This window comes from Neopsephotus bourkii, unplaced genomic scaffold (genome assembly GCF_033783945.1).
Source record: "Neopsephotus bourkii isolate Nb327-2 ecotype Australia unplaced genomic scaffold, CSIRO-AGI_Nbou_v1 NB_214, whole genome shotgun sequence".
Taxonomy (NCBI): domain Eukaryota; kingdom Metazoa; phylum Chordata; class Aves; order Psittaciformes; family Psittacidae; genus Neopsephotus; species Neopsephotus bourkii.
Genome location: NW_026900726.1, coordinates 1,573,769 through 1,600,527, shown reverse-complemented (window position 1 = coordinate 1,600,527; position 26,759 = coordinate 1,573,769). Strand labels below are relative to the sequence as shown.

Here is a 26,759-nt window from a genome sequence, read left to right as displayed (position 1 = left end):
CGCTGAGAGCACTGCAACCCTTTTTCATTTGTGAGTGGTGTAGTCATGTGATTTTAATTTTTTTTTTTTTTATAATTATTGTTACTCCTATATGGTGCATTAAAGAAAATACTTAAAAGAATTTATTGTAGTTGTATCTAGAAACAATTGTATATGAGTTTCTTAAGGGAGAAATTTTTGCTTTTCATGCCAGACTTAGTAGATTCAAGATGTCCATTGTCTGCAATCCCTTTATTTATTTTTTTTGTTTCCTTCAGAAATATTCATTTTCATTTATTCTGCAGAATAGTACTTGGTGTACTTGTTTGTCACTGATTCCTGGAAATGTAGAGTGTGTCAGCTAATGCTTCCCAAGTAGCAGCTCTGAAATGAAAGGGAAAATATCAATCCCTGCATTGATCTCCATTTACATTTAGGAATTTACAAGTGTATAAAACTAATGAACTAATTATTCAACATTCTTCTTGGATAATGTTATGTACAGAAATGAATAGGATGAATAGGCTTTCTTCCCATGGTTGGGTTTCTCTTACAGAATTTAGTTTTTGTAATGATGATTGTAATGGACTGCCCATCCCATTCCAACAATAAATATTCCCCAGGAGGCAAACTAGTGAAATAAATGCTTCTCCAGAGCAGACATAATAAAATTCCTCTTATCTTTGGCTTTTCCTCTCTCTTGAAGCTCAGGAGAAAAAGTGGGCCTTGTAGCACTGTTGAGTGGTTACAGATTGCTGGTTTCTGGGGCACCAGCTAGGAAACAAGTTCCAGCATCAGGGAAACACATTCAAAATTTGCTCTGCCAACATTTTCCCTCCATTTACTTTCAGACAGCTTCCACCCCTGCTGATTTCAGTGTTTGCAAGGTAATGTGTTGTACAGTTATATCTACCTTGCCTGCCAACCAATCTAGCATGTCTTTCTGGTCCGGCTTTTCCACACACATCTTTTGCTATGTCCCGATAGCACAGGAGGCACTTCCATAATCTGTTATTTCTTATCTTATGTTCAGCTACCATCTTGATTTGATCTAAATATATTTCAAAGTATATTCAGTCATTTGTGTAGGTTAGTGACAACTACTTTAATAATTTTACCTTTCTAAAAATTAGATCTTTGTTTGTTTAGTGCTTCTGCTAAGAGCAAAGCATTATTTCCCATGACAATTCCTTAAAATGTCATATCAAAGGTTTGGCAGTAAACTTGTCTTACCTGAAAAGTGTTGCATGTTTTCCAAAGGACATGCATTTGATTGACTTTTTGATGTACAGAAAGTATTCTAGCCTTTTGGCTGGTTATTAAAAGCAAATTGTGCACGGTATTAAGAAACATGGATGGCTCTAAGAGATATTCTTGATGGTCTAGTCCAGCCTCTCCTTATAGGCATCACATATTACCTCCTCTATATTGTTCTGAAAAAACAGGAGTTTTGATTGTTCAATTGGGTTGGGGTTTATATTGGTTGGTTGATTGGGTTCTTTTGTTTGGTTTGTTTTCCTTCTCAGCTAGTTGTCCAGTTAGGGAAACTGTGGACACTCCCCTTGCAATTGAGTCTCTAAACTCTTCTGAAGCAGCTTAGGCACATAATTTATTTCTAATGTCAAGTTTATCTTTAATTGTAAGCTGATCATATTCTTCCTCTCATTTTTTATCTCCATGAGTAATGCACAGGCATCTGTCATGGCTTCAGCCAGATATTCTTAAGTCTGTTCTCTTCAGGATGGCCTAGGCTACATTATACCTTTCCAGCATGTCATGGTGTGAACTGGCTTCTATTGAATGAAGCAAGCAGAATGGTCTGCAGTGTTTTACCTGGGGTTCACTGGATCTTTTCTGACAAGCCCTCCTACGTCTACCCAAAACACTTCAACTGCTTGTCTTATGACTGCTTTCTTCATACTGTTTTTTTAGAGTGTCGTGGTTTAACCCCAACCAAGACAGCTTGTGCACTTACTCCCAGTGAGTGGTGCCAGGCTGGAAGCAATTGAGGCCCACGTTAGTCCGTCCCCCCCCTTTCCCCAGGGGCTGCCCCCCCCCCTTCCCCGCTCCCAGAGGGATGGGGAGGAGAATCGAAGGAATGCAACTCCCACGGGCTGAGATAAGAACAGTCTAGCAACTAATGTACAATACGAATCACCACCGCTACCACCAACGACAACAATGATAAGAGAAAATAGCAAAGGAAAGGAGTACAATACCACGCGCCGAACCACCAGTCCGACCCGGCCGACCCCCTGTCCTTCCGGGTACCTCCCAGTTCCCCCCTGGGCATGACGTGCTGTGGTATGGAATACCTCTTTGGTCAGTTTGGGTCAGGTGTCCTGTCTCTGCTTCCTCCCGGCTTCCCCTCCTCCCTGGCAGAGCATGAGACTCACAAAGTCCTTGGCCAAACCAAAACATCATTTTTATCAGCTTTGTTCCCAGCCCGAAAGCCAAAACACAGCACTGCACCAGCTACCAAGAAGGAGAAAAATGACTGCTGCTGCTAAACCCAGGACACAGAGTCATCCAATGATAAATTAGAAAATGTGTCTTCTGCTCAGTTCTCAGCTGATGAGATTCTAGTCTAAAGCTTAAGTTTTGGTTATTAATCCTTAAGTGCAAGGTTGGGTTTTTTTCTCATTTCTATTATTGCAGTCCTAAAGTTTGTTCATCTGTCATATCACTTTCTGTGAGATGTACTGGTCCTCTTCTGTATGAATGATACCCTTGAAGGTTTTATCATTAGCTTGTTCATGCCATCAGTTTGTAAAATTCTTTTATAATACAGAAGAGTGGAATCCTTTAAGAAAGCCCAAGCATTAAAGACTCCACTCAAGTCTCTTCTTCTCAAACAAGTACATGTTTCTGTGCTGGTGTATTCTGTGTAATTTACATGGTGTGTTTATGAGATCTCATTCTAACACACTTAGGTAAAGATTAAACTAGTGGATTTCTGTTGTCTGCCAGCAATCAGATTAGACTTGACTGATCTGTGTTTGTTAATTTTGTATTAATTTGCTGGTCTCAGTTGACTATGCCAGGGTTTCTGATCCCTTCTTTCACCTCTTATTGGGCATTTCCAGGATGACTTGATGTTGAGTTTATTAGCTAGAGCTTTTTCGTCAAGACAATTGATATTTAGCAAGTGCAATGCTGTTTAGTGGTGATAAAACAGCAAGCAGTGGGATTCAAAAAATACAAAATGCCTAATCTCAACTGCAGATATACTTCAAATATAATAATCACGAAGGTGGTTTTTTGCATCTTTCTTATTATAATAATTTTCTGCTGGCCATTTTTCATTCACTTTGTAGTTGGCTTGTTGCTTTGTCTGTACTAATCACATATAGTCATTCTCATGCTACATATCCAGCAGTGTGGCATTTGGCCAAGCTATGTATCTTTCAAGGACTTTATTGGACATTTCTTGGGGTTTACACTTTTGTTGCATATAATTCCACAAGTGCCTTATGTGTATCTTCCATAGTCTTCCAACCTGCTGCATACGTTATAAATTCTGTTCCATAATTTGTTACCAGTATGCTTGTTGTCGCACCCTCTAGTTCATCACTGCATCTGTGGTTGCCTTTAAAATGTTTATATGTATCTCTTTCTATTTAAAGGCATTCATAGCTTTATTTTATATTACAAAGACTTCCCTTGGGAATTCCTGGGATTTAGGTGTGCTCCTTGTTGGAGACATGGACAGTGGGATTGAGTGCGCCCTCAGCAGGTTTGCCGATGACACCAAGCTGTGTGGTTCGGTTGATACGCTGGAGGGAAGGAATGCAATCCAAAGGGACCTCGACATGCTTGTGAGGTGGGCTGATGCCAACCTTATGAAGTTTAACCATGACAAGTGCAAGGTTCTACACCTGGGTGGGAGCAATCCCAGGCACAGCTACAGGTTGGGCAGAGAAGAGATTCGGGCAGAGAAGAGATTCAGAGCAGCCCCGTGGAGAAGGACTTGGGGGTGTTGGTCGATGAGACCATGAACATGAGCTGCCTTCAGTGTGCACTTGCGCTTGCAGCCCAGAAAGCCAACTGTATCCTGGGCTGCATCAAAAGGAGTGTGACCAGCAGGTCTAAGGAGGTGATCCTGCCCCTCTACTCTGCTCATGTGAGACCTCACTTGGAGTATTGTATGCAGTTCTGGTGTCCTCAACATAAAAAGGACATGGATCTGTTGGAACAAATCCAGAGGAGGCCATGAGGATGATCAGGGGACTGGAGCACCTCCTGTATGAAGACAGGCTGAGAATGTTGGGACTGTTCAGCCTGGAGAAGAGAAGGCTGCATGGAGACCTCATAGCAGCCTTGCAGTATCTGAAAGGGGGGCTATAAGAATGCTGGGGAGGGACTCTTCATTAGGGACAAGGGGTGATGGATTAAAACATAAACAGGGGAAGTTTAGATTGGATATAAGGAGGAAATTCTTTCCTGTTAGGGTGGTGAGGCACTGGAATGGGTTGCCCAGGGAGGCTGTGAATGCTCCATCCCTGGTGGTTGGACCACCAAGTTGGACAAAGCCTTGGGTGGCGTGGTTTAGTGTGAGGTGTCCCTACCCATGGCAGGGGGTTGGAAGTAGATCATCTTAAGGTCCTTTCTAACCCTAACTATTCTATGATTCTATGGATTTTCACAGTGATCCGTCACAGCCAGGGAATGTTTATTCTTCTTTGAATATGTGGAGTATCATTCAAACCAGACTTGCTGCTCCTTTAGAGGCACAGCTTGTTATCCTGTCAATAACTTTGTGTGATGTCATGGGGAGCTCAACATCTGTTCCAGTGCTTCAGTGACCAGAAGAGATTAATTTCTTGTTTGTCAGACCATTTAGCCTATCAGAATGTAAGATTACGGGTAAGAAGGTATATTCACTTAATGCAGATTTTTTGCATTTATGGAACAAAGTTGTGAAAGGACAAAACATAACATAGCATTGAGGTAAATTATGTATAAGTAGTGGGGAGACCAGCTGCTTCAGTTAGCTTTTGTGTCTGCCTCTCTCATAGGTGATACAGGAACCTCTTGTGATCGTGACATAAGGTTTCTCCTACTTAGAATATCTTTAAGACTCTTTTCCAATCCTTGGGAAAGTAAAGAGGCCAGGATCGAAATCTATTGGGAGGTCTTCTGGGTGATTCCAAGCTAGAATGCCAAAGTCTCATGTATTTCCTTCTAATAAAAATTATTTCCATAGATTTGCTACTGGCAGAGTATTTAGCACTGCTGAGTGTACTGGGAGTATCTTTATTCACACCTCTCAAAGTCTGTTGGATTATAGAATCATAGAATCATAGAATAGTTAGGGTTGGAAAGGACCTTAAGATCATCAAGTTCCAACCCCCCTGCCATGGGCAGGGACACCTCACTCTAAACCATATCACCCAAGGCCTCGTCCAACCTGGCCTTGAACACTGCCAGGGATGGAGCATTCACAGCCTACCTGCACAACCTATTTCAGTGCCTCACCACCCTAACAGGAAAGAATTTCCTCCTTATATCCAAACTTCCCCTGTCTAAGTTTTAACCCATTACCCCTTGTCCTGTCACTACAGTCTCTAATGAGGAGTCCATCCCCAGCATCCCTATATGCCCCCTTCAGATACTGGAAGGCTGCTATGAGGTCTCCACGCAGCCTTCTCTTCTCCAGGCTGAAGAACTCCAACTTTCTCAGCCTATCTTCATATAGGAGGTGCTCTAGTCCCCTGATCATTCTTGTGGCCCTCCTCTGGACTTGTTCCAACAGATCCATGTCCTTTTTATGTTGAGGACACCAGAACTGCACACGATGCTCCAAGTGAGGTCTCACGAGAGCAGAGTAGAGGGGCAGGATCACCTCCTTCGACCTGCTGGTCACACTCCTTTTGATGCAGCCCAGGATACAGTTGGCTTTCTGGGCTGCAAGCGCACACTGAAGCTGGCTCATGTTCATTTTCTCATCGACCAACACCCTCGAGTCCTTCTCTGCAGGGCTGCTCTGAATCTGTTCTCTGCCCAACCTGTAGCTGTGCCTGGGGTTGCCCCAACCCAGGTGTAGGACCTTGCACTTGGCATGGTTAAACTTCATGAGGTTGGCATCAGCCCACCTCACAAGCGTGTCAAGGTCCCTCTGGATGGCATTCCTTCCCTCCAGCTTATCAACCGAACCATACAGCTTGGTGTCATCGGCAAACTTGCTGAGGGCGCACTCAATCCCACTGTCCATGTCAGCGATGAAGATGTTAAACAAGACCGGTCCCAACACCGATCCCTGAGGGACACCGCTAGTTACTGGTCTCCAGCCGGACATTGAGCCATTGACCACAACTCTTTGTGTGCGGCCATCCAGCGAGTTCTTTATCCACCGAGTGGTCCATCTATCAAATTGATGTCTCTCCAATTTAGAGACAAGGATGTCATGTGGGACAGTGTCGAACGCTTTACACAAATCCAGCTTGATGGCATCAACTGCTCTCCCACTGTCCATCAGTTCTGTAGCCCCATCATAGAAGGCCACCAAATTGGTCAGGCAGGATTTCCCCTTGGTGAAGCCATGCTGGCTGTCTCCAAGCACCTTGTTGTTTTTCATGTGCCTTAGCATGCCTTCCAGGAGAATCTGCTCAAAGATTTATCATCAGCCTTCATTAAAATAATCATGATACTTTATATATCACTTCATGAGAGATGGTAAATGCAATTTCTGGCTAGATTAGTGCTGCTTTTGTTCCTTTTTTTGTGTTGGGTATGGTATCTACAGAGTGAAACCAGCAGTAAAGCCTTGCTTTAGGAACATCCCAATCAGAAGCAGTATTGGTTTTAGAGGGTCTCCTGAGCATCCTGCTGGTAGGAGGTCTTGACAGTCTTAGCAACATTTCTTAAGCATTGTCAAAAAGGTCTGTCTGTTACACAACCAAATCTAGATAAAAGAAACTACAGTAATTCCCAATAAAATCCCATCTACCAGCATCTTCAAAATTAATCCCCCCCCCCCCCAAAAAAAAAAAATTGTTCCTGCCCTCTGTTTTTATCATGCAGTTGCTGTTAGGACCTGGTAACTTCACCTTTACTTTTATCCTTAATGAAAAATTCATGCTCTTGTGTTCTACACATGGTTGCTATTCCATTTTACTTCTCGAACTGTAACAGAAAGCACTTGTCTATAGTTCCTGCATCTTGCTGTCCATATGCCTTGCATTAACATGCAAATATTTTGCTTGTTTCTTATCTGTTCACTAATTGAATTAGGCAAATCTTTTCACGAGCATGTCTCATGAATGCAAATGCTCTTCATATCCAGCTTTTGCTCTGTTTGTCTCATCTTTACAGCAGTGATAAATCTGAATTTACTATGGTGTCCTTGCTGCCCTCCTTCTATGTGCTAAATTAGCATCTGACGGTTACACAAAATCTCCCAGTTTTCTCTCTTCATTTCTTTAGTCTGAGGTGCTTCCTATTGGGTGGTTCAGCCTAAATAATAGAAAAATGTTTAGAGGCAGTCTGTCCTTTGAGGAAGAGTTGTGTTTTAGTGAAAGCACTCAAAACTTTGCTTTCATTTGTCTACTCCTGGAGGCATTTGCTGCAGTCATTTGTCTTTGTTATATCCCGTGCTTCTCCCCTGTATTTCCTTTACAAAGAACAGGAAGAGTTGTGACCTAGATGTCTTAATCTTTGCATGCCTTTTTGGTTTGGGTTTGGGTTTTTTTTCCCTTTTCTCTTTCATTGTGATGGGTTGTTATATTTACCAGTGTATTAATTTCCCCCAACAGTATGTAAATATAAAAATGCTCAAAGACTAAACACAGAAAATACAAGAAAACAGTCTGTTGATTCTGTAGGGCCACTTGTTCCTTCCAAAGTAATGCAAGAATACTGTCCTGTTAGAAACAAGAGCAGAGTTCATGTGCTGTTTGATATAATTCTCCAGACTTTACAAGCTATTTTATTGACCAAAAATGTGTATGTCAGCATTTTGGATTGCTTCTCTGTAAATGCATGGATTTATGAATTGCCAGCACTTTCCCCATGAATTGGATTTAATCTCTCAGGTGAAATGGGAATTAAACAGAAGATGAATCTTCCGTAAAAGGGTTGTACTATTGCCAGTCTTCTCTGTAAGGTTTCCAAATCTTTCTGTTAGTAATTTTCAGTTGAACTGTGCATGTTCCTTGATTTATGTAGATTCCTAAATGGAAAATAGTGTTGTGGTTGAGTGGGTGTCCAAACAGCACTTTGAGTAGGTGACTTCCTAGCACTTGGATGACATTCAGTGGTCTCTTGCACTCTTGTGCCTTCTCTCATTTTATTCACTACTAACAAGAGGCAAAGCCCCATAACTGAAGCAGGGAGCAAAGTGTTAAGTGACAGTGGGAAATAAATGGTTTATAGTGGCAGTTTGTAAATGCCTTCTAGGGAGAGCTTTTTGAGTCCTGTCTCCAGCACAGCATAATATCTGCCTCAAGGTCCTACTGCTGATCATCTCTAGCCAGCAGATATGCTTAATATTCTACATGGACAGGGATGTCCCCCAAAAGGTCCTTTCTCTAAGCCTTAACGGGAGGCTACATGAGCCAGGAGGCAAGGCATGTAGATGCACAACAGGTTCTGGGTGTGAATGCTGTGGATTCCAAGGAAGATCTGGACTACAGAGCTGGGTGGTGTTTGCATGACAGTGCTGCAGGAATAGGGCACACGTAGAAAGTATAGGTTTTGGTCAGTATAAAACATAACAGGTTGGATTAATTGCAGTTTCAGCGTTGCTCTGGTTGGTTCGGGCAGGATGGAGGAAATGAAGTCAGCAGTAATGTAAGAGATTTTTCAGGGAACTGGCAGATGGCAGAGAATGATGGTAGGATTTGGGCTGTTGGGAGTTGAGGTTTCATGAGGAAGGATGCAGAGCACTGTGGTTGTTAGCTGCAATAAAGTAATTTTTGTAGTGTGGAATATTGACTGTTACACGTTAAAATATATATTTGGTAAACTTAGGAGAGCTATATCTTTCTCCTCATTGTTTAATACTGTCAGGAGGGAAATTGAATAACTTTTCAAATACTTTGTTATTACTCAGTAGAAAGTGTTATAAATTGGAAAAGTTGTTTATCTCTGGTATAAGTATTATTACATTACAGCAACATAAACCAAGTTCCATATGAGAGGAGAGGAGTTTGATTTATAACTCTGACAGGCTGCATTTAATGTGAGTTTGTCAATGTTTATGTCAAAGCTATGTATATTTTCCCATCCTCAGCTTCAAACTTATTTGGCTAGAGCAAGCCCCTAATTCCTTCTGTAATGTGCTGTAGTTGTCTGCACTGTGCAGAAAATTTCATTTGAGGGTTTTACAGTTTTCTCATGTAAAGAAGTGAAGCATCAGGCTTGTATAGGTTATGTATTTGAATCTTGATCCTGTAAACATTTACTTATGTGCTGGGAAGCCTGAGGGGGATCGATTGTTTCTTTTTTAAATAAAGCCAGGCCAGTTTGGGGAAAATACAGAATGATTTTGAAACATCTCATAAAAATTAGCTTAGTGACTTAGTGCTGGGTTATAAACAAAGGCTCAAAAAGTAGTTTGAGGGCCTTCAAGTTGGCATCAGAATTCATGTAAGATTGTCTGAACTTGCTTAGTATTTGGTGTAAAGAAGCCTTGTGGTCAGAAGGTATGTTTTCCAAATAGCCATTCAATGAAAGAATTTATTGCAAACAGCTTAAGGTGGGGGGTGGGTGGGGGTGTGTGTGTGGGGGGGGGGGAATGCTTGTTTGTTTTGGTTTTTTTTCCTTAGCTCACTAAGTAAAATCAACTCATACATTTGGGTCTCTCTCAGTGCTTGATGAGACAGCAATAGCAGAACTCATCAGTCTTTTCCTCCCTCCAGTGACCCTCAAACATTTTCCCTTGTTAGCCCAAGGTTGTGGCATCTGTTTATGGCAATAAACACTTGTGCCTCATAAAATTACATCTTAGTGCACTTTCTTGTCAAAATTGGTATTGTTAGTGACAGTTGCAATCCTTGTCACCTAGTAGGCAGCTTTATAGCCTGTTTTAAGATAAGCACAGTATGATCTTCCTGAGAAATCTGCACTTGAATCAGGCAGTTAAAACATGCCTCTAAACTGGAGTCTTTTTTTGTTACATTCATTTCTTCGTTGATATCTCTTATGCTAAATGAATTTAAGGAAAATCTCAAGTCTCTTACCAGTTTTGTCCTACTACTTTTTGTCACAGTTGGAGGCTTCTTGTCCAAATTAATAGCTACCCATTTAACAGATTTTCTTCTAATGTCTTAGAATTTCTCTGGTTTGATGCTTCTTATTTCATTTCTCACATTTCTTCCTAGGAAAACAGATTGCGTTTCTTTGCTTTCAATAGGACATGTAAAATCATGGTATAATTTTTTTTTTTTTTCCCTAATCTCCTTGTTATCTTGAAAAGAATCAGATTTGTACCATATTTAAAAAATTGTGTGTCTTTAAGCATTGTAAAATGTTTATTCTCTGTTGGGATATTTTTGTGTGTTTGAATCTCATTTTTCTGTTTCTGTATTTGAAAGGAATAGATTACAAGGGGGAAAGTAGGAAGATACAAGTGATTAAAAAAAATCACTGTAAGTGTAAAGATGCAGCCAGATTATCTTGAAGAATGTTTCCACTAAGAGTCTGTACTTCTAGAAGGAAAAAGACAAGAAGTAAAATTTCTACAATGTGTGGGTAGCTGAGAAGAAATGAAAACAAAACGGGGGGGGAACCCAAAAGCATCAGATTTCAGCCTGTCACTTCATCTGAGAGGATTTTTATCGCTAATTGTTAATGTATGTAGCTAGTTTCTTTCTTTCAAGACATGTGGGCATTAATGTAACATGAAAGTTATTAAGGAGAAAGGTGAATGCTAATCAGATGATATGCCTTGAAAAATAATTATATGGATGCCTTACGTGTTGTTTTATCTTTTGTTTTTAACTTAGCATGGGAAGGTAAATGTCCAGTCAGACACTAGATCTGAAGAATGATTATTTTACAGGTATTTACATTTTTATTTAAATATATTTTAAGATCCTGGAGAAAAATAACATGGAATGCACTGTGGAACTGGTCACATGGGTGGCTAGGTCTTATGGGTGCCAGAGTCAAGACTGCAAATACCTTTCTCCTTTCCGGCTCATTGTCACTATATTATAGTTAGAGTTGAAGGTAAAATGCAGAAAGAAATCAGGGGTTTGTATTGCAGGTGTTTGCAACAAAATAAAGTTGGACAAACAAAGTGAGGCCCTAGATTCATCATGATACTACTTTTTACACCATATTGACAAATTTCAACCAGATGCAAAATATTAAAAGATACACAGTGATAGAATAAAGCTATTGTTCTGGGGAGGCAGTTCAGTGTGTAAAGTCCAGAGTGAAAAATAAAAGCTCTGAATACACAGATTTCCCAAAACCTTTCCACTCCATTAAAGTTCCCTTGTTTGAAACCCTGCAGATGTGATAATGGGAGACTGCTCACAAGCTGAGCCAGCTGAAAGCCTTGAACTTCCAAGGAGTACCGAAGCCCCACATCTCCTTGACCAAAGAGCTTCATGCTGCTTTGGAGCACTTTTCTTTCAAATCTTATTTCACAGTCCCCTTGAAAGGTGAGATAAGAGCAGGGCATGCTGCAGTCAAAGCTGGGAAGAGGTTTTGTTTTTAGCAAAGCAGAGCACTTGAACACTTCCATAGTAACACGCTTGCCATCGGAAATTGAAATTCCAGTGTGATCTTTGCATCTGCTGGGCTAATGTCAAAGCATATTTCTTTGAGTGGCTACTGGCTTCATTTCTCTAGCTTCTTGGGCTGAAGTGAAGGTATTTGTTTTCTAGAAGGTTAGTAGCTCAGAACTGAAATGTAGAATAGATGTGCATTAAGAGAGAACTTAAAAGAGGAAACATTTTAAGGACTTAACTGTGTGGATCTTTTTTACTTGTCTGTAAGTACCCTGTTTTGTGCTGCTAGAAGTAGAGGAGGTTGTCTAGGCCTCTTCCCTGCATTCTTGTCAAAGCCTGTGTGCCAGTGTTTCACTTCTCTACCCTGGGTTTGGGAGTTGAGAGAGGAAAAGCAACAAGAGTTTGAAATGCTTGGGGCCTCCGTGAAGGGTGATGGGAGGAAGGAGCTTGAGATACCTCTGAAACAAGTGGAAGAGGATTTTTAATTAAATGCTAACACAGATTTTGCATATTAGTTAAACTGAACCGTGTTTCTAGTGCTCATGTCTTCCAGCTTCTGTGCTGATTTAAATTTCAGACTCTTTCCTGTGGGCCATGCTTCGGCCTCTCACGGGGCCTTAGGGTGCTTTTTCTTTTTTTACCATTTTCAGTGTTGTTCTGTCACTTCTGTCATTCAGGTATTAAAGCCCTGTGGCTGTAGAGGTCTTTGTAATGGTACTTGCTGGGCCGTTCATAGCAAATTATCTTGCACCACATTGTTTCCCTGTTTCTCTCTTCTTTGTTCCCTTGAGTGTCTGATGTGAGCTTCTATTAGGCATAAATTGTGTATCCTGAGGGAGCATAATAGAAGAACACAAAACGCCAGTCAATCTGTAAAATTTTTAAGCCATGCTTAAAATGTGTAGGGGAAAGGTGGGAGTTCTTAGAAGAGGAACGCTGTGCTTGGAGGAGTGAGAGATCTGGGCTGGTGTCAGGAGGATGCCAGTGAAAGGATAGACAAGGCTTTCTGAACTATTGTCACTTATGATTGGAATAAGCCATTTAATCTTAAAACCCGTCGAGCTTTGTGTTTCACCCGTTGCTATTCACTTATCTACACTATGGTAATGCATTCATTATGCTTTGTATTGCTGTTGAATGCATTACAATGTGAAGTCAGATTGTAGCGTGAAAGTTCACTAAAATGCTAGGTTTGCTCTTTCTCTAAACCACTGTGAAATGAAGCAGAATTTTCCTGATCCTGAACTCCATGAGCTGGCCTTCAAAGTGCACAGATGCTGCCTTGTATACCTCTAGATTCAGTCTTGATTGGAAAAAGAGACTGCCCAGATGAGAGAGGCTTGGACAGCTCAGAAAACCTAGAAAATTGATCTGAAACAGAAGCTGTAGACAGGTAGCAACTTAAACTTATCTTTTCCCATTGATTTAAAATTCCTATCAAAAGGTAATGATGGCAGTGTTTTCTAGTGGGGATTGACATCTATTTTTCTAAGAATAAAGGGCAAAAATGACATTTGGATTACAGAAGAGATGTCATTTACCTATGTCAAAAAAAGTATCGGGGACTCTAATGACCCAGTTTCTTGTTAAATCTCTAGGCCATTGCTGAAGTTAGGAGCATAGGGAAAATACATTTCATCTTCAAAGACTTCAAGATGAGGTTTATAACTTTCTTAAAGAGGAAAAATGAATCCTCTCTGCTGAAATGAAACAGATAAAGTTTCAGCTCAAGATGGATATTTTTCCCTGAAGATCTGAAAATTAAACCACCTGCTTTAAATGAGAAGTTTGAAAAAATGCAGCGTGCTAAACCACCATCTTCAGTGTGAAGAAAATGATATACTTTTACTTCTGTATAGGTCTAAAAAAATTAAAAATACTTTGAATTCTACAAATATCACATTCGTATTTTAGTTGAAATCAGAACCACTAAGTATTTAGGAGGGAAATTGCATTGCTTAGTAGCACTTTGTATTTTTCTGCCATACTATGTTAAGACAGGTTGCATATGAAGTATATTTCACTGTATTTTTAGTTGAATCTGGTAGCTTGCCTATAGGTTTTATCATTCAGTTTCAGGAAATGGTAAACTGCTGACAGCCTTGAGTGTCCTATCCACACGTATATCGCGTAACTAAGCAGACCCACTGTATGGGTGGGGAGGGTTAGGCTGATCTTTTGTTCCCAGTCTTCTGGAACAAGCCAGATGACCATGTCTTTGTCCTTCATGTATTTCTCCATAGCAGACTGCTGTCTCATTATGTACTCCAGATTTGCATGCAAAGCCTGCTATTGTTCTTCTGCTTTGGTTTCAGTTCTGTCTGCTAAAAAACCCTGTACACACCCACCAGCTTGTGGAGTTCAGTGAGGCTACCAGAAGGAAACAGTGACTTAGGTCTCCAGTCTGGGCATAGCTATGCATCAAATCAATGTAGGCATATTGATGGAAGTGTAACAGATGGCTTCTAGATGTCATTGCCTTGGAGGGGAAAAGAGGTGATGTGTTGTGCCTCATTGGGCCATATAGACATTCCCCACACTTCACTAGGATTTTAAATTCTTCTGAGTCTTGAATATAAATGAACCTGTTCTGAAATAGGCCTTGCTTTGGAAGAAACAAAAGCTTTTTGCTTTTCTTTAATTAACTGTTCCTGGTGGTGGAAACACTTGAATTGACATACATGCTGGTTGTTGTATTCTTAAACTGCTTCTGTTCATGGAATTAGCGTCACTCCAATGCAGCTGCATCGCTCAAAGAAAAGAGACGTGGCAGGGGGTGGGGAGAGAAGAAAAAAAAGAAGAAAGGGAAGGGAGTTGGATAAGACAGTAATTTTAGCTGACATTCTTCAATATATCCATTTTTGTGTTAGTGGCAATTACTCTTCACGAAATGTGGGGCTTGAACGAAAGGAAAAAGGTAATATTTTTGTCTCCTCCTTATTGAATTACTCACAAACACCTGTGTTCATGAACTTTAGCACCTTAGTATAGCTGTGGTGGTGGAGCTTTCTGCATAATTCATCATAAAAGAACATGAGCCATTCAGCAGTCAGTGATTATTCAAAGATGTTCTGCATTACTAGCAGCACTAGTAAATATGCCTGCTCCATACATAATTTATGGTTTTCAGCAGAAATAGTTTTATGCTTCATAATAGGTTAGCTTTGATCCCTTAAAATCTGTTTGTTAAACTTAGAGGTTGGGTACAACACAAAGACTTTAAAATCTCTTTCTTGCATTTCTTGTTTCAACAGTCTTCATTTTTACATCCCGTTAACAAGGTTGAAATTGATTCTGACCCACTTTTGGGGAAATGAGCCTTCCTATAGTGGATTTTGTGTGTAAGACTTTTTATTAGCCAATTCCCTCCACACCAAACTTGAAGTAGAATGAAAATTACTTTAGAAGCCTCAGTATAGTCTATTCTATAATTCCGCATTAAAGAATTTATTGTTATTTCTTGTGACCTGTAGGAAGAAAATGTAGATAGACTTTGTGTTCTGTGAATCCCTCTTTAATGCTGTGATGCAGTTAGGGATCATGTAAATGAGCATGTTGGAACTCATTGAAATATGCTGGTTTTGTTTTGTGGGAAAGTTCCACATTAGAATAATATATATTAGACAAAAATACGTTCCATCTTTCATATTCAGTAAGGTATCAGGGTAAAAATGTCTCTTTAAAATGTTTCAGTTTGCTAAAAATTTATTTATAGATATTAAATATAGAAATATATTTATGTTAAAACAAAATAACAATCTGAAATGCATTTTGTAATGAAAATTCAGAATGTTCCTCTTTGCTGTTTCAAAGACTGTAATACTGTAATATTTTTCCTTTTCTAAACAGAATGTTGTCAGAATTGAGGCATTGCTGTGAAATGTTTCAGTGCTGACACACTTTTCATCTGCAGTTTCTGATGGAATTTGCTCTTTCACCTTTCTCCCTCCTGATCCAATTTTCTCTATACTGTTACTTTTTCTTTATTTCCAGTTATCGCTGTACTTCAACCTATTGTCATTCTTTGGTTTTAAAAGCCTTGTTCACATCCAAGCGATTTCAGTAAGAAACTTTAGAATTGACTATTGGTTTTGTTTCCTTGTAAATACTTAGGTCTGCCCTTTGAAAACTAGGTCTTTGTATACAAGTCAACTTAGACATATTAAAGACCAATTTAAAATTGCTTGTTGATGTTCAGACATCTTATCATAATCTAATTATCTTCATCTTCCCAGTGTTTCAGTCATGTGCAGGTAGTCTGTCGAAAGCAGTGATTTTGGTATTCTCTCTGTCTGCAGTCCCATTCAGTTGCTCCTTTTTCTTACCAGCTAGAGCGGCTTTCTGACTCACTGCATCAGACTCAATTTCTGTAGTGTCATCTGCAAGAAATCATATTATTTTAGTCCCTTCCTGTTTCTGCTGTTATACTTTAATGTTCTAAAAGTTGGGGTAATGTTTTTTGTGATGTGGTCTCCTGGGCATTTTTTAATGATAATACCTGAAGCCGACATACACATCATAAATACAAGGTGGAGAATGGGGTAGAACTAGCTCTTTTGCCATCTCTTTTACTTACCTTCTGTAACCATTAATCTGTGGACAATCACACACCAGCACAGCTTTCTCTGGCTTATTATGAGTATGCTTACTTAGAGGATAGATACAGCTTTTCTGTCTCATCTCTAATAGCACAACCATACGGGGCAGCTAGAAAAATTGCCTTCTAATTTTTACTTCCATTTGGTACTTTTGAGTCATCTATGAGCATATGAGGGGTAACAAATAAAAAGTTTATTTTCCTGGCTAACTTTCTTTGCTGCCAGAGCTAGGAAATGCTGCTTCCAGTAGTGAGAGGAAGGGAAGTCTTAGCTTCTAATTGTAACTATTTCACCATTGCGTTTAAAACATTGAGGTGTCTCTTATTATATGCCTATGGTTTCTGTCAGTTGAAGCAAAAATCTGATTTAATCTATCTTTTACAATAATAAACCTGTTGGCATTTATTCATATCAGGCAATTTTCCCCACTCTGCTCTAGGCAGCCGTAAAGAAACACCCTACCCACACACACCTCCATTTCAGCTTCACTTAAGACATCACAGCCCAGTGTTTCTTGAAGCCAGGCCACACATCTCACTTCAGAGCTAGGAGGAAACCTAAACAGACCTGCTGTTTGCACACAGTAAGCATGTGTAGGACATGTTCACAGGCAGCATATTAAGCATTTTCCAAAACCTTCACAATGTCAGTTTGTGAACAGAGTGGCTGTGCTGCACAGGTTTGGGGGGCTTTCTGCATGGACTGGCTTTGCTGAGCATTCTGTTCAGGAACAGAACTTCCCATATACAAATAAATATGATACTGCTTTGGGGAGCAAGAAGGGGGATTGCTGGTTTGATTGATTCTTCTCTTTTTTTCTTTTCCCTTTTTTCCTTCCTTTTTTCCATGGGATGTTGTCCTTCTGTCTGTGAAAGCTGAAGCAATGGTATCTGTAGCAGCAGTACTTACAGTAGCCATAGCAAGTGAGTTTTCTGTATCACTGTACCAGTTCCCAGATATAGACCAGTGTGGAGCTTTTGTGCTTTTCTTGCTCTCATAGCAGCAGCTTAATGGATTCGGTATAGCTTTTGGAACAAAAAAAATCAGAGTGCAGTAACGGTGCAACACACAATTGTTTCCTTTACACTTTCATTTGTGTATGAAGAAGAGAATTGTTATCTCCTGCTGTCCTGTGACAAGTCTCATGTTGTTTGCTATTGTGTTTGTTTCCTTTCCTTATTGAAGCTCCAGCTCTTGGAATCACTAGATTATATAATTTTTCCCTTATGGCATTGCATGAAAAAAAAAGGGAACATTTATACAAATCCCAAATCATAATTTCTATTGCTTGTTTTCTTATTTTCATCCTCTTTCCTAGCAGTCTCATTTATTTTAAACAAATTTTTTTTTTATGGTATATTTTGGAAGGAGCTCTTCTGCCTGTTGTAAAAATTAGATGAAGGAAAAACATCTATTTAAGGGCTAGTGAAGGTTTATAACAGCTGTATATAAGCAGCTTGTGCTGAAAACATAAATGTAGGGGGTTGTTTGCTTTGGGGGCTTTTGTTGTTTGTTTTTTTCTCCCTGCTGCTCCAAAGCAGAGCCGTTAAAAGCTGTTTTTACAGAGGGCACCTTCTGAGAACCTGTACAGACTCCTACGAAGGCAAGTTTCCATGCATGGGGAATGAGATGTGCTACCTACGGCAAATTTATTACTTCAAAATAATTGCCCAGAAGCAGTGTAAATAAGTAGGAGCCTTTCAGTGGAACAGATACTGTTTACAGCAGCTTGTTTGTAGACTGTAACAGTCACTTATGTTGTGTTCTGCTCAAAACGTGGAGCAGAATTATGTTTAAGTAAAAGCCAGCCAATTATTCTTGGTCTTTTAGAGATGCAAACTTTGTGAAACGTTGTTGTAAATTGATTCTGTGAGTTTAGTGCAATGTTAATCAAGGAAACTCTCTGGCTGGGTTTTCAGTAATTTTTTATAATCATATTGAACACATATTTGTTGTATGTATCTGTGTGCACATAGGTCTCTTTTACACAGGAAATCACAGGAACTGATACCAGTTTTCCCTCTTCTAAACTGGTAACAGAGAAGCTCTTTCTAGTCCTTGTTACCTCAGTTGTACTGATTCAGCTGTTTGTCAGCCAGTCTGGGACTGCTGAAATCAAATAATTTCATAGATTCAGTTCAAGGTCTGGCCAGCCTGACAGTCAAAGTGGTTCAGCACCAGACAGGGCAAAATAAGCAGAGCTTGGAGAGGGAAATAAGCCTGGAGAGGGAAATAAGCACCAGAGAAGAGTAGCAGAGATCTTCTAGAGCCTGCTGGCAATGAAAGAGTAAGGTAGACTTGAATGCTCCAACTCTGGCACATATGAGAAGCGTGCTTGGCAAAAGGCTTCAAGGCAACAGTTTTTGATGGCAAGGAGTATAAATTGTAAATGGAAGAATATCTAAATTAAGATTAAATTATAGATCAAATTAATTGAGAATATCAAATCCTCTTTTGTGCCCCTGATTTTTTTAGAAGTGATTTGTTTTACAACAGGCTACATTTCTCCTGACTTTTGACTCATTGGTATTACTGTGTTGATAAATCTGTTTTCATCAGTGGATGTTATGCAAAGTCCAATGAATGCTATAAGATTTATAAGTTCTTGTAGTAGACTGTAACTCCATGGTACTCAGGAGAACTTAGGCTTTTTAAACAATGCATGGTGCTAGAAGATGTCTTCATTACTATCATTCTTACTGTTCCTTCTGAGTTGAACAGGAGAAGCAGCATCTAAAAGTTAGTAAAGCAGCCTTTGTAATATCAAGAGGTATAAGCCTGTAAAAGAACTAGTTTTTCACAAAGGGTTTAGAAAGATGTTGTGGATTTTGCTGTATCTTCTTGAAATGTGAATACATCACCATTGAACTTGAGATATGTTTTAAAAAGCAATATAACAATGTTGAAAATAACAGTGATCTTTACCCCACAACTGCCTGGCCCAAAGGGCAGACATGGAAGATAGACACTGGTGATAGAATTTAGTTTACCTGAATCTTTCAGTTGATACATTTTGTATTCGTGGTTCTGTGAAGGAAGCTCAGGAAGATGACTGAAACTGATGGCTACACTGAAAACTGGGGTATAGTGTGAAGATACTTGTGCTTGTTTTAGGTCAGAAATGAAGAAATAGCACACATGAGCCCTTGTAGGACTGTGTAGTACCAGTTACCTACTTCCCATGGCCTCTTCTGAAGGAAAGCACTGAACTACAGACTGACAAAAAACAACAAAAAAAGATCTGAGCGTGACAGATGCCTTTAGGCTGAGTATTGACTGAGAAAATGTTTGAATCATGGGCAAAGTCACCTTTTCTGTTGTTCCTTGTGTTCTGTGCTCAGACATAGAACTTTGTGCAATCTTTTTAAACTGATATGTCATCACAGAAAATCCCCACTAGCTTCCCTTCCCAAATGAAATGATTTTTAAATCTTTATCTTAGCTAACTACTTGAGAACAAAACAAGCTACTCTATAATGACTGCCGTTATGGAGTCTGTGTTGTAAATGTGTGGGTATAAAATTCGTAGTAATGGTGTTAATGAAACACATTGTGTTCCAAGCATTTGCTTGTTTGCTTTGTCAGTGTACATAAATACAGGGTCTTGAGAATACAGAAGTCTTGATACTCTAAATAAAGGCACTTGGTGATGGAGATCAGTTCTCCTTATACCTTCGTCTCTTATATAGTCTTCCAGACAGGGATTCAGATTGCTGAGTGGGTGAATGCCAAGAAAGATGATTTGTACAAACAGAAAGAAAATAAAATAGTTGAAGGTAAGCAGGCAGCAAGATTTATAGTCATGTTGCATTTCCTACTGATTAGGTTTTAAAAATAATAGCAAAGACCAGCTAGAAAAAATTACTTATTTTACTCAGACATAGAACACACTGTGATTGAAAGCCGCTGCAATGATTACATTCATTCAGAAGACCTGAATCCAAGAGTTGATGGTATGAAATGTATGTTAGAATCTTACTTTAAAAATCAAAAGTTCAAAACGTCACGTTTAACTTAGATTACTCCACCTTGAAATACATTAATTCAGTGCATTGCTCTTTGATTTCTTCACCTGAGAAATGCACTCTGCTGTCCAGAAAAGGTCTAGCTGTCTCAACATGTGCTCAGATGTTAGTCATTGTGTCTCCTCCTCCCCTCTCCTGCCCTCCCCTGACATGCAAATGTGGTCTTTGGTGTTTATATTTCCCTAATGGAGAGGGGGGCTGAGGGGTAAGGAAATCTCTATAATGAAGCTGAAAAATCAGGTCTGTGAATTTTATCAGATGTCTTCCTCTGCCATGTAAAGAATTCCTTACTAAGTGGGAGATTTTTCTTTTTCCAGATCCCTTCATTTAATTCATGCTTGCTTTTTTTGCCTTTTCTTCTTATGACTAAAACCCATCAACAGTCAATACAAATGTAATTAACAAACACTCGTTAGAACAGACTGCAAGAAGAATCACAGAAATGTTGCATGTGATTATGCAGCTCACAGATTTCCAGGCTGCTAACCTGACAGCTATACAGTAAAAGGTGCAATTTAGAAATTCTTTTCTTTACATTTCTTAATTGCATAGCAGCATTTTTGTTAGTTTTTCAAGTATTTCATCCCTTAGGGTGATTAAGGAATCAGCACACCTGTGGTTGCCTCATATGTTCCTTTCATTAATAGTGTTGCTTCTTACTCCATGAGCCACAAAGAGGGGGCTGCTTATCCTCACTTGCTGAATTGTTTTTTGTCTTACTGCCTCCCATTGCAACACCCCTTAGTGAATTCAGAGTTTCATTTAGTACAGGCACATGAGTATGGCACTGATTCAGGTAATACTGTGTGTGGATACGTTGTCTGAGGTACTGGTGCCCACGCTATCAAGATTAAAGCTTGTTCCAAAGATGCTTGCCAGTCAGCAAGCAGACCTTCCAACTCCACTGCACTTTTTTCCTGTCCTGCGGTTGATCTACAGCCACTTTCCTTCCTTGGCTTTCGAGATGTGTATGTTAGCACTTTGCCCTCTTGGCCATGAGAAAATAATCTGATTTAATCCTGAAAAAACCCCACATTTGCCCAGCCAGTGTTGAAGGCCAGGTTGGACAAAGCCTTGGGTGATATGGTTTAGTGGGAGGTGTGCCTGCCCATGACAGGGGGGGGTTGGAACTAGATGATCTTAAGGTCCTTTCCAACCCTAACTATTCTATGATTCTGTGAGTCTATGAAGTAATGTTAATGGGACCAATAATTGAATTTTTGGCCATTCTACAAATTTGACACAAGCAAACATTTTCCCAGCCATATGCAGAATCATAAGATAGTTAGGGTTGGAAAGAACGAGTGTTGTTCTCTCTTTTTTAGAAGAAACCGATTCCTGACATTTTGTTAGGTACCAAATAACCTTTAGAATAATTCAGTAAATCATAAAAGCAAAAGGCTTCAACTAAAATATTCTTACAGCCAAGTAGGAAATCAAGTCAACCATTACTGACATTAATTCACTGATCTAGAAAAGTACTGCAGTGCACTTATCAAAATACTTGCTGATTTCTTACATTTTAGTGAACTTTAAAGGAATTGATGTTACAGAGAGCTCTCGTATTTCATGTGTTATGAAATTTGCTGAAACTTTTCTATATTAAAGCAATTATACAGCTGTTATAGCTCCTTAGTTTGACCTTTTTTAATAATAATAATATTTTAAGTAGAGCTTAGCTGTAAAAATATGAGAGTGTTTATATGGAGCTGATAAATTAACTGTGCTCAAAAGGGAAAAAAGTCAAACTGTGAATCTTATTGCATATTTGTAAAGGATTCTTTGTGCAAGAGGACATGCCAAAGAACGATTTTAAGAAAGAATGAGAATTTGTGTTCTTGCGTTGACACCACTGTTATTGTGAGGATTTGGAATTACTTCCTAAGAAATACACAATTGTTCTAATTGAAAATAATTGATGAATAAAGTTATTCTGTTGGCCTATTGGACATACAGTAGGCTATTTTAGTCAAACAGAGACAAAGGTTTCAGTCCAGGTGACACTGAAGCTAACGGTAACTTTTATTGCCTCTTGTGGAAATTCAGAAGTCAGTTCTGGGTTCCTGATCCTGCCACTGGTTTCACACATCCTGTCTTTTGTGCTTTCTCAAGAGTTGGAGTTTATCTGATCCATGATTAACGAGTATTGAGCCTGTATCTAAAAACACTCCTTATGAAAGCATAAAGTGAAGAAATTTGGAAAATGTTTTTCTGCTGATTCCTTTTGTCAAACTGACTCAGTACCTTTAAGAATAGTAATGACAAGAATTTCAGACAACTATGATATTTAGGTCGAAGCCTTTTATTCATAGACCCCTGGAAATGACAGACCCTATGTTAAATTCTCACATTAAAAGGGATCCAAAGATCACAATCAAAACAAAAATAGAAACAGACTCTAGAATAAAAACTTTGAGATTTTGAATAAGAGTGTTCCTTCCATCTACTGAAAGTGAGGTCAAGTGTTTAAAAAACAGTATTTTTCATATAGCTATTTTTGAGGGCAGCTAGAGAGTTCAGGCATATCCTTTCCTTTTAATTAATCTATTTTAAATTAAATTTAAAACATTTAAATTGCTCTTATACCTAAATCCCCTTAACAGTTTCCTTGACACAGTCTGTACAATCTATTAAGGACACGATACTAAATGCAACCTGCATTTAGGCACTTCTAAATTTGTATTGGCAGGGAAAAATAAGTCTAACCAATGAACATATCTTTCTAATATACATCTGTGTAGTAACCTAGAGTTCCATAGCACAACTGGGGAAGTCTAGGGATACGTTACAAAAAACCTTGATTTAGCATTTGGCTCTCTTTGAAGAGTGTGGCATTTGTAAAGAACCTTCTTAAAGAGGACTGGAAAAAAAATACAATCAGTATACAGCACCATGCTTAACGAAGCCACAGCAGCTTTTTCCTGTCTCTTATTGCTGCATGGCACACATCCAGATATCTGCTGTACTGACATTTGCTCCTGGGAGGAGATGAAGAAAAAAGGGTCCATAAGGTTCCCATTGGCCCAGACAACTGAAACATCTGCTAGATTCATGAGCAGCTTGCTGGCCTAAATCAGCAGGGAGAACTGCTGCAGATCGGCACTGCCATATCAATAGATACTTCATAGACCGGAGGGAGGAAAAAGGAAAGTCAGTAGAGTAAGTGATTTTATTTCAAAGTACACTAAAATCTTGTGTAGTTTTATATAAAATGATATCTAAATTGCACAAAATCAGAGCCACATCTACGACTGATCAATTTGCAAAACTCATTAGAGAACAGGTACGTGAAAGAATAGCAGAATGCAATCCTAATCTAATATCTGCTAATAGGAGCAAGTCACATAGGTTTGCAGATGAAATTTGACAAAAAGCAGTCACCTGAGGAAATATTCCCTTTACTCAGAAGCTTGCACCAGCAGAAGCCTGATCTTTCTGAAATAGAAATAGTGTTAAGATAGTTGTTGGAATTGAATCAGCAGTTCTGTGTCAGGACACACAACAGGAGAAAAGAGCACTTGCTGAAGCAGCAAGTATAAAGGACAGAGGAGAATATACATCCTCGATGGGTGTGAACTGCCCTTTATCTCTTTGGTTCAAGCCTCCGTTCTGGGCCCTTAAAGTGTAGTCTGGCCTAAGTAATTTTGTTGTTTATAGTTTGGTGCCACTTAATTTCAAAAGGGCTGCTAGAATTGTATATAGCAATCGTTCTCCAGACCAAATTTCTGCTATTATTTTACTGTTCCCACCAAGTGGGGGGAGGGCAAAAGTACTAAGTCAGTTTTAAAACTGTTGTTTCATATTGGAACTTTCATCAGCTTTAGCAGAACTGTGCTTCAGAGATCTCTATACTAGAGAACAAGTCACCTATCAAAGAAAGTATATATTGACATGGTAGGTGAACTCACCACTAATGAAAACTTTGTGAATATAGAGATCATCACAAGTGGAAAACCTTTTGCTAATCATTCAGGCTTTTGCTCTGTCAGAATCAAAACTACATTCTTCAGGGCATGTTCCCAGTTGGCTGGGATGTGCCTGCTAACTGATCCACACAAAGTCATTAAAGGAATGCCTGTTCACATAAAAACATCTGCAGGCATGGTGTTTCCCACCTTTAAGACAGTACTATCTTTTAACACATGCATATACTCCTTCACAAAAGTTTTTACAATAAATGTAGTTCCTGGTTTCATGTTATGTTAAGTAAAAAGAACTTATATTAATCATGTGCTTTAAAGAGTAGGTACAGTTTGCATTATGTTACCATAAACAGCTAAGCCTTTGTATGCTTTTCAGCATTTTCTGGATATTTTGAGTGTACAGAATGAGAAGGAAAATCTCTCACACAAAATATTAATTCCGACCTTGTGACCATTTCTCCAATGTGGAACCCTGCTGTGACAGGTTGGAGTGTACCAGAACGCTTGTGTCCTTTTTTGATTTCTTTTGTTGTTGTTGCTGTTTTTTGGTAAGGCATTTTTGCACTTGTTGAACTGCAGTGCACTTTTAAGAGGGTAAATGGCTGAGTCATGCCGTCACAGTGCCAAACACCTGTGGCTTGCAATGAGCTATCACATGGAGACAGGACAGAAAATGTGTGAAAATTGCGTGCTTTAGATTGTATTTCAGTGCAGTCAGTTTTACACCCTTTGTAACTACTTTCTAATAGATCGTTTGTATTAATACATTGTATTCAAATTACAGTGACAGGGTATTTAAAATCCTATTTTATCATTGCTAAACATCTGCGTGATAGTTCTTTTATAGGATATATAAAGAACTCACAGTGTAAATCAGCATGCCTGGCTGCATGCTCTACTTTTAAATTGACAATGTGGGTGTAAGTTTTCCCATGATGTTTAGGCTCGGATAGTTGTTGTATTGTTCTGTTGCTCATCAGAATGATATTAGTGTCAAAACGTTTTTGGCACATATACAACAGAATTGCTGGCTCACTGACGAGATGCAGGGTTTGGACAAGCCTCCTTCTGTTGCAGTCATTTTAGAAAAATCAGCAATGTTAAGTTCTTCTTGTCCTTCTGTAGCCTTTTGGGTAAATTGCTCAGATTTGTGTTCACATAACTGGAGATTGATCTTTTGCTTGAAATTTCTGATTATTCTTTTTTGCCTGGCTCTTACTCTATGGAGATTTGCCACAGTGAAAGAGAGGAGTATCCAAAGCAGAGTATTTTATACTTTTTAAGTGATTATTTATGGTGGGTAGGCAATTAATCAGAAGACAGGAAGCAGTGTTCAGGCAGTGCTGTCTCCATATTGTATGTCGCAGTGTGGTGGTCAATTTTAGAGGCCCCCAAATAAAAGTATGAAGATAGCAGTCTGAAGAACTGATTGTATTAACTAGTCTTTACAGCTCTTGAATTTTCTTTTAAAATGACATGTCCAGAACTTCATTTTGTTCGGTGCTCAGAGGAGAAGATTGAACAGGGCAATAAATTGTAACAGGAACAACTTCCAGTTGCACAAGTGGCCAAGCACATAACTGATGTGAGGTTGATAGTGCCTGATACTGACTTAAGCTAACTGAAGTTCTAGACTGACTTTCATAAGAGGCCTTACTTTTTTTGGGTTGTACTGAATGCAGGAAGTACCAGTCAGTTTGATGAAATGCTTGGCTTTGGGAGAGAGGATAGCACACAGTATGTTGTAACTTCATAGCAAGCGGTAGATATGATAGGGTTGTGTATGTATGTATATTTGGCTCCACCATAGAATTTTATCTATTTTTCCATTACCCTGTTATCTGGCTTTTGTGGGTGGTTTTTTGTTTTTGTGAGGTTTTTTGTGGTTTTCTGGTTTTTTTTTTGTTTGTTTGTTTGTTTTAGGGGGGTGTTTTCCTTTTTTTTCTTCTTGGAGCACTGATGTGAAGGAAGAAAATGTCATTATCGTCTATTTGCTGATTAGGAATGGAAATGTGACAGTGAAGCTCAGATCCTCAAAGAAATGAAAGTGCCCAATTCTTTATTTTTCATGTTGGAATTGGGTCCCTTCCTCCTTTTAGACAAATGGGCCTTACAGTTTGTTGAGGCACAATGAATTGAGCCCAACACTTTAAAGCAAAAAGTGACACAAAGCTCTAAACCATATTGCACTTACGAGAACCAGAAAATTCAGCAGTCTGTTACTGGGGCTGTGGGAAGATGAAGTTCACTTTAATTCTTTTTGGGTTTGTAACTTCTATCATGAGTTTAGAGTTGTGGATTAGAATGCCTTTTTCCTCTTCCTAAATAAATTGAAATATAAAATCACTGGATATGCTTCTCCATTCACAAGCAAATAATGCCATGGTGATAATCTGAAAAGAGTAAAAAAAAGCCATTTATGTGAGGTTCCTATGAAATAGTACTGTTTGTCTGTGCTTTTTATTCCATTGTGTCTCACACACTTTTTGTTGTTTGTCTTTATGGAATAATTGTACTTAAATACGTAATTTTCTCAAATTTCTATCTGCAATT

The 26,759-nt window shown here is 39.1% G+C and overlaps 1 protein-coding gene across 4 annotated transcripts in view; it reads left to right on the top strand.

Moving 5' to 3' along the window:
- Window positions 1-26,759, top strand: part of CADM2 (cell adhesion molecule 2) — a 640,862-nt gene that overhangs the window by 424,775 nt on the left and 189,328 nt on the right. The window contains exon 1 of one of the 4 annotated variants that reach the window (XM_061344415.1): window positions 10,913-10,981. The exons of the other annotated variants lie outside the window; for them this stretch is intronic. Coding sequence (XP_061200399.1) covers window positions 10,939-10,981 — 43 coding nt within the window. The 5' untranslated portion in view covers window positions 10,913-10,938. Of the gene's footprint in view, window positions 1-10,912; window positions 10,982-26,759 lie in introns of those variants that run through there. 4 annotated transcript variants of the gene reach the window in all.